General features: G+C 42.9%; 1 protein-coding gene across 1 annotated transcript in view; it reads left to right on the top strand.

Annotated features, from left to right (window-relative positions):
• Window positions 1-6,707, top strand: part of COX6A1 (cytochrome c oxidase subunit 6A1) — a 28,634-nt gene extending 21,927 nt beyond the window's left edge. Inside the window, exon 3 of the mRNA XM_078667687.1 lies at window positions 6,438-6,707. Within this exon, the coding sequence (XP_078523813.1) occupies window positions 6,438-6,533 (96 nt within the window). The 3' untranslated portion in view covers window positions 6,534-6,707. The remainder of the gene's footprint in view (window positions 1-6,437) is intronic.
• The last annotated feature ends 2,161 nt before the right edge of the window (window positions 6,708-8,868 follow it).

Consider the following 8,868-nt stretch of genomic DNA (forward strand, 5'->3'; position numbering starts at 1 on the left):
ATTTCTCGAGGAGTGTCGCTACTTCTTTCTTTAACATTTGTAGCTGGTGGCATGACGTTGACATCGGAGGAACGGGTGGAGGTAGACTATGGAAACGAAGACCGTACCCATTCTGCAGCGTAGACAACACCCATTGATCTTTCGTAATGGCCTGCCACTCTGTCCTGTGATGTGCAATGCTTCCCCCCCCCCACTGGAGTGGACAACGGCGCTGGGGGAAGTGAAGACTCATTGCTTCTGCTGAGGCTTATTGAAGTTGTTGCCTTGGCGCTGATTTCCATTTCCTTTGGAATTGCGCTTGCCTTTATATTGCGATTTTTGTTGGCCTTGCTGGTTCTGGCCCTTCTGCCAGTGAGGGGTTTGAACCTTCTGCTTCGAAGAGCCCTTGTTGTCAGAACGGAACTTCTTCCGGAATTCATTTTTTCTTTTCAAGTCCAACAGCTTTGAGGGTGTCTAACTCCGTTTTCATCCGCTGCATCTCCTCATCAGCACTCGCCCCAAAGAGATGCTCCTGAAAAAGGAAGATTTAGTATTCTGGATTGAGCCTCGGGTTTCAATGCTGTAAGGCGCAACCATGAGGATCTCCTCGCTGTGATTCCATGCGCAGCCAGCGTTGCTCCATCTGCCGCCGCTCCTATAATCTGATTGGAGACTTGACCGCCCTCCAACAGAATCTCCTCAAAGTCCTTTCTATCTTTCTGAGGAAGTTTATCAGAAAATCTCTGAATCTCTGTCATATCTGCCCAGAAGAGCTTCCGCATTGGAGACCTTGAGGAAAGAAGCTGAGGTGTTACAAACTCTTCTCCCCCATGTGTCTTGTACCTTGCTGTCCTTATCCGGCGGTACCGTGGATGAGTAAGCCACCGCATTGGATTTCCTAGCCGCCGCAATGATTACTGAATCTGGCGGGGGATCGGACTTAAGGAACAGAGGATCCTCTTCAGGAGGACGATATTTCTTGAGAATCCTCGCTGGGACTGACTTCACCGTCGCCGGAGTCAGGAAGACCTCATTTACTGTATCCATTATGCCCGGGACCATCTGCAATAAGGGTTTGGGTGCCGTTCTGTGCTGCAGGGTTTCGAAGATGACCGCCGTCTTGATCTGCGGAGCTGACATAGGCACTCCTAACTTCAGGGCTCCCCTGCCCAAAATGTCTTGGAACGAGAAAATATCCTCAGTTGGGGATATTCTCGAGCGTGGACTGTTTGTTAGAGTCGGAGAGTAATTCCTGTGAGATCGGGTCCTTGATGAACTTGAAGAGCTATGAGTTCGCCTGGACCTAGATCTTCTTCTAGTTGAGCACGTTCTAGAACGAGATCGCCCTCTGTGACTAGATCTTGCTTTACTTGAATGTCCTCTAGAACGAGACCGTTCTTTGCGGCAGGAGGCTTGATCTCGATACGCCCTCATCCGATCTGCCGCCTCCTTGTTCTTGGCCCAGTGGTGAAGAGGTCTATACCGCCTTGGGGAAAGACTAACAGTAGGAGACTTTTGGGTGCGACCTCTCTCTGGCGAACGTGCTCGTGGAGGAGGTTGATCTGCCTGATCCTGCTGCGACCTTGAAGGGGACTTTGACCTCTCCCTATTCGAATCGCTGTCTCCCCCATCCGAGGATCTGCCACTTCGAGATGCCGAGGAGGATGAGGATAGGCTAACTAGAGACCGTCTAGAGGAAGACCTCGACCGACCTCTCTCTTCTGAGACCCTCTTTCTCTTGGCAGGAGGATCCTGTGATGGAGATTGTTTCACCTCCGCAGCCAATGCTGATCCTGGGGAACCCAGTTGAGACCTTAGGATTTGAGACTGGTCCAATGGTTCGCTCTCCATCTCCTGCACCACCTGCCCCAAATGAGACCTCTCCTGCGATCTTGAAGGAGAGATGTTCACTGGCTGCGAATCGCCCCACTCCCTGGATCTCCGCTGATCCGTCGACGGTGGCTGTTTCGACGTTGAGCGCCGAGCAGATAGATGCTCTCTCGACGTCGACCTCGAGTGTCGATGCCTGTCCTTCGCAATAGAGTCTCGCCATTGAAGGATGCCTGCTCGACGGCGACGTAGGCTGCTTCGACGCCGGTGCTCTGTCGGCGGCAAAAGGTGCCTCGACGTCGAATGCCGCTTGTCTAAATGCGACGGAGGCTGCCTCGACGTCGAACGCCAATGACCGGACGTCGACATGGGCTGCTTAGAAGTCTATCGACTATGTGTAGGCATAGGTTCCCTCGACGCCGAACGACCACGACTAGTCGTCGACTGAGGTTGTCTCGACGTCGAACGCCGATGGCCAGGCGTCGACGGAGAATGCCTCGACGTCACAGCATGACGATGCTGCTTCGACGTCAGTTGGCTCGCCGTCGAGCTCTTATGCTTCGACGGTGACCTATCCCTCGACGCTGTCTGTAGCGGAAGTACCTTGGATGTAGACGCTGAAGACGTCGTCGACTGCTTCTTCGACGCCGAAGGTGAACAAGTTGGGGCTTCTTTCGACGTCGACCGCACCTTCCGACTTTTCTGCTTCTTGGGAGATCTTCCTCTCTGAGTCCATAAATACGAATTCTCTCTCGCTCTTTGAGAGTTCTGGATGATAAAACCTGGCAGTGTTCACAGGTTTTTGAAGAATGAGAAGCTGGCAAGCACAGGATACACACTGAATGAGTGTCAGTCTTTGCCATCTTCCTTCCACATGAAGGGCATTTGTCAAAAAGGGAAGGCATTTTGACAGAAAACACCTTTTTTAAGCTTAAAAAAGGTAGTAGTAGCACCCTAGGTCTAAAAGACGTCGAGTGAAAGCAAAAATTGTAGATTAACAAAATTATTTTTTGACAAAGTCAAAAAGAAAGGGAGCTGTTTCACCAGGGTCCTGACTGAAGGAGCCGGAAAGAACAACTGACCTAACTGTCACCCCTGAGGCATGATGGGAAGCCTGGGGTCATGGCTGCCTTAAAGGCACAGTGCCAGTTTTTTGTTGAAAATGGTTTCATTTTCTATGCTATTGTTTTGCAATGCAGCCTGAGGGCTAACAATGTCTATTTATGAGCAATTTTCAGAATTTATGAGTGGTTTTACTCATTAAAACACAAAGTTCAAGGGTTATTTGACCTAATGTGTTTTTTTTCCTTCCTTACTAATTGCAGTGCATGTATGTGTTTACATTGTTTTAGCCTCAGTTGTGGAGCTGCATTGGTGTGAGAAAAATGATATATGTACATACATATATGTGGAGCGAGATATGTGTTTTTTACATATATATTTTTATATTGTTTCCGGGGTCCCGCACATGGGCGGGAATATTCAGTGCTTAGGACTATTGATGAGGATCCCCTGGAAGAGAACTGCTTTATGCTCATGCTATTGCAGTCTTCGCCGCTTACCCATTGGATGCCTTGGCATTTATTTCAAGAGGTGGCTCAATTTGGTGCCTTCTCGGATATAAGCTAAATCTATCTAAAACACAGATAATCTTCAATTTTCACCCACACTCCCCACTATCAGGGGGTCACTAACACTGCCACATGCTTTGATATTGGGCTGAGTGACTGTGTGGAGGATATTATCTCGCTTAACTGTGAACCGCGCCTGAAAGCGGTGGTCGCTAAACTACTGCAATGGCATCTGCTTCCTTTTAGCATTTTGTAAAATCATAATTGACATGCTGCCTAAATTTCTTTACTTAATACCGTTCCTGTGCTTAGAGGATGTGATCGGTAGCTTTATTTGGGGCTATAAGAGGGATGGGTATGTGATCGGCTTTCTAAAACTTCCATATAGACAAGCGGCATTTAACCTTCCGGATTTTACATTCTATTATTGGGCACCGTTGTTTGCAGGACGAATTCAGAGCTTACTGACTGGGAGTGAATTGGATGGCTTCTTGAATATCGATTAGCACTGGGCCCTTATATTCAATATTCACTCCGTAAGCTGACGGGTCCTAACTACCTTAAAAAGGTTAGGTTCAAGATAGTTAAGGATGTAGCACCGATTTGGTAGACATTTGTGAAAAGTATTCTTTACCTGGATTTCACATCTATACTCCGTTATGGGGCAACCTACATTCCCAGACGTATTCCAGCATAATGTTAGGAAAACATGGGGACAATTTGAGATGTGTAATTTGGGACACTTTTATGACTATTGGGGGTTTTGGGGCATTTGCTGCACCACAGGAAGCGTATGGGCTTCCCCAACACTTCTTCTTTTTTTGAGTATCTAGCGGTGAAGGATTATCTACTGTACAGACTAAAGTTGAAGATCGACCAACAAACATCTGAAGCTCTCAACTGTATATTCCAGACCTCGGTCAAAACTTCTTTAAGCTAATTTTACCAGAAGTTTATCTCGTATGCTAAAGACGATAGCTCGTAGAGATCGTTAAGGTGGAGTTTGATTCTTACATCTGAAGCCACGGCGACAGAAGTGCTAGTCTCAAGTTACTAGCGGGTGAGGGTGCCTACAAAGGATTTACTAAAGCAAAAATAGTTTAAGCATTCAATATACAAATAATGATGACAAGCTTTATGCGATCGCTTGCATAAAATTATTTTAGAAAATAAATTCAACTCATTTAGACTAACTAAACTGTTAGAAAAAGATCTTACACGGGTGTAAATGTTTTTAAAGAATTTAATTTATAATGAAAAATCTTTCAAAGGGTACATAAAAATACAAATGTCTAAATGAAACTACACATAGCAACTGAGGTTTCCAGATCATTTGATGTTACAAACACTTCTTAGTCACTAGTGTGGACACCTCTTTAAAAAAATATACCCGGAAAACAGACAACAGATCCTTAAACAGTTCAACGTGAAAGTAGGTGCAATTGTCGACGTTGCGGTCTATATTGTAGACATCTGCTAGAACATCTTCAGAACTTAAAATTCAAGTGTTTGATGACCCTTAACAGTTAGTGTGGACTGATTAACCGCATCCGCGCTAAGCGTTTTACCGCTATGCGCTGAAGATTGCGGAATCCCGCGGTTCATGACGAGCTCAGCTCGTCATGAGCGTACGAGAGGTGTACCTCATGACTAGCTGAGCTCGTCATCCGCGTCGAAGTGGTTAAAGTCAGACGCCGACTGTTAACACAGCTATACGTTCTTTGATTGCAGGCCCATCCAGTTTCTAGACACAAGCTAGTTCTGTGCACATCGGAGCCTAATAAAGAAATCGTCACTCAGATTAAATCAGAGTTGCCTGCCTTTATTGTTGAAACAGTGGGTGCTAATGGATAGCCCTTTTCACAATTTCGAATCAGTCTTGATTGACTTGACGACGACTTGAATCAGTCAACACTAACTGTTAAGGGTCATCCAATACTTGAATTCTATGTCTCATACATACTACAGCTCCACAGGGCAAGCTCTTTGCAATGATTTACACATGCATCATTGACCGCTTGAGCAAGGCCAATGATGGGAAACAACTACAGGGTCGCTGTGTGAGCGCAACACTTGAGTTTAGCTTAATAGTGTTATTTATTATTCTTATTTTTAAGTAAAGTCTTAGTGGGGCTGTTAAGGTAGACTGAGGGGTACACTTGGACGCTAAACGATAACTTGATGTGGTGTTATACCTGCCATAATGCGTTGTCTCTTTGTTGAATGTTGATTTACTATGCAGGAGCACCATTGGTACAGACTTACATCTTTACTGCACTTTTAAAAATGTTGCGTTGATCATTGTCTAGTAGATGCTTTTGGACCATTTTAGCAATGCAAAACCGACAGCGCTCTAAAAAGCACTTCTTGTTCTACATTTATTCTGGCATTAACACATTACACCAAACCCTAATCTTTGAAATTTGATAAGTGAGCCTAGTGAACTTGTCAGTGTGTTTGTGTTTTTTTGTTGGTTTTTTTGTTTGTCTTGTACACTTAGTGGGGTTTGTTAAGGAATGCTTCTCTAATCATTCCAGTTGATATACATTAGCTTTTTGCTTAAGTAGAGTTTCTATAGAAGAATTGTGGACTGGGTTCTTTATGAAACTCCCCTACTTTCCACTTGAAAGTTGTACCCATGAAGGTAACACATAAAACCACCTGAAGTTTTAGTGCAATTTGTTGCCATTCCTGCTGGATTTATTTTGTTTAATTTTTACTGTGACATTTCTAGCCTGCTAATGGTATACTCTTGCCTGGCCAGTCTTTTCTCACTACCTTCTTTCCCTGGTTTTGAGGGTTCCATTACAGACCAGAGTTTGCTGCCTGTGAGGTGCCCAAAATGCCACCAAGATGAGGCTCTTTATCTTGAAAATGGTCACCACTTTTGATGGCTATTCTTAAGTTTGTCAGCGGGCAACATTGTTGGGTTGAACTCTTTTCACATACGGGTGTAGGGTACCATGGTGTTGTATAATGTTTGGGGTAGCTGAATTGACACCATACACGTAGTTGTACAGGTAGTAACTATGCTATTGATTTTTTTTTCCTACTTAGCCATTCCCCTGGGGAGATGGGCAAAAATCCCTCTTTCACAACGCTCATTTCAACGCACTTCCGGATGGCTACGAGGAGGATGGACATGAACATTAAATAAGAACCCGTGGACCACAGCAGTACCTCGGAACCTCCCCTGGACCAGAAGCTCTGTTAGAGCTGTTCACTTATGTATTTAAAGCTGGGAAATATGTTGACCTCTGTGCAAGGTTCAGTATCACGCAGTGGCACCAGAACATGCACCATCAATAAAATATTCTATTCAATCTATGTAATTTTATCTTTTTTGAGCAAAGGCGCCCTTACTGGTTTAAGTGGAAAATGTTATGAGTAAAACATCAGATTCTAGATCATAAATATTTTTTTTAATGGATAATAGCAAAACTGAAAGTTGAGATTATGCTTTTTAGTTCACGGAGAGATGGCAACTCTTTCTAGTGTTCAATGGATTCTGTTTGCTAATTTTTTTATGCCCCTCCAACCACAAGGATGCTCGTCTTCTGTCCAGTTCAAGGTTTTTGCAGCATTTTCACAAACTTAGGGCTTGGAGAATGTACTGAGAACGGTTAACAGAAAAATCTGTGCCATGACCTTTCTGATGTTTTTGAAAAATATAATTTGTCTAATTTAAAAACTATGCATACACGTGCTTGCTTCAGGGTTGTAAACATTTCGAGTTCCATCACTTTGGTAGAATGAAATCCATACCTTACTTAAACTCTCACCTGTGAAGTACTGGGGGTGATGTTGTGATGTCTTCTGCTTACTTCAGGTTGTGGGCAACAGCATCTCCGATTCGGCAGACTGTCCTCGTCACTTAATCTTTAAAGTAGAGAACAAGAATCCTTCCTACATTCTGGGTTTAGTGCAATAGTGCATCTTTCTGTTCTCCCTCCATAAGCCACATACAGCAGCAGTACATATCCGCAAGCATTAGTTTGTGTAATCTGCCTAGTCTATTGAGTTCAAGATTTACATTGAAGGTACTTTTGTATTTGGTATCTTAACTAAGGTGCCATATGCGGTTATGTATATATTAAGATTTCCTGCATATTCCTGACTTATTTAATCAGATTGGGGGTTATTGTTAAAAATCGTACTAAGTAGTGAGTCGTGACCGCTTTATATTGGTGGTCCGCATTTAGAGCCGAACCAGTCAATCCTCATTCCTTCCTTTCTATACTTTTGTTGCGATAGCAGGAAACTGGTGCATTGATTTTACAAGAGAAAGGCTTTGACTAGAAGGGTTGATTACCGCTCATTCCGTTATTTTAAAAATAGTCTTTTAGTTGCCATATCATGTTGGAGTGGACATGGTATTGGACATGGTATACTGATTCTTCCTTTTTTTTTTTTTTTTTTTGTGCTCAAAAGATAGGTTAGCTCCAGCATTCTTTTATCGTTCATTTTTCAGGAGGAAGTGTGTTCTATATGTGCTGGCAGAACACAATTAAATGCAAAAGGATATCAGTAAATTGTATATATATTTTATAGTTACTTGTGTTGGCCAAACCAACTGCATCATGAAAGAAAACTGCAAAGACAAATTTTCAGAGCCAAAGCTACACATTCGACTCAGTCACTTTGGTGATGTTGAGAGATTGAATGAGGACAAAGACCAGAAACGGAGCACAGGAATATGGGTACATTTTTACTATAAAAGATAAAATGTGCTTATACACTGGAATATCAATAAAAAGACCAGGAAATTACTGGTTGGTGTACTTCAAGAACCTCAGAATGCTCGGTGTGACATGGTGGATAATACACCTCCAACAGTTTAGTATTCAGAACTAAAATAATTTTATATGCGGCGTTCAGATGCGTGACATTTTTTTTTGTTGCACAAATTAACCAGGATCCTGGTTAATTTGTGCAACAAAAAAAATGTAAATCTTTGAAAGCGTGCCATTACATAAATTAATTGAAGGGGATGTGGATGTTTATCTTGGTACAAGCATTTATATACAAGACAGCCAACTTATGAATGACTTTTTATATGAAACAACTCCACAAAATATCTTGTTGGCTAAAAGTTACCATCCTAAACTACTGCTGGAAAATCTGCCTTGTGGTAATTAAATATCAAACTCTACAACCAAGGGCTTATAATGAAATTCTGTATTTGTGATTATAGTTAGGACTGCTTATGAAAGGCAATGTAACACGTATAGGATTACTCAAGGAGTAGGCTCTACAACGACAATACATACAAAGGAAGAGACTTAAATTGTGATAAGGAAGATTTTATTGCGACAGTTATGATTAAACAGGATTTTGGGTTTTGCAAATTACACCACAAACCATCAAGAGTTTACACACTTAATAGTAATTTGTGGGATTCATTTTATAGGAAGATACTGGCACACTAATTTTTCACTCCTAATATTATTGACCACCATGCAACGGATAGTACAAGAGTCCTCATACC

This window comes from Lissotriton helveticus, chromosome 11 (assembly GCF_964261635.1).
Source record: "Lissotriton helveticus chromosome 11, aLisHel1.1, whole genome shotgun sequence".
Lineage (NCBI taxonomy): Eukaryota > Metazoa > Chordata > Amphibia > Caudata > Salamandridae > Lissotriton > Lissotriton helveticus.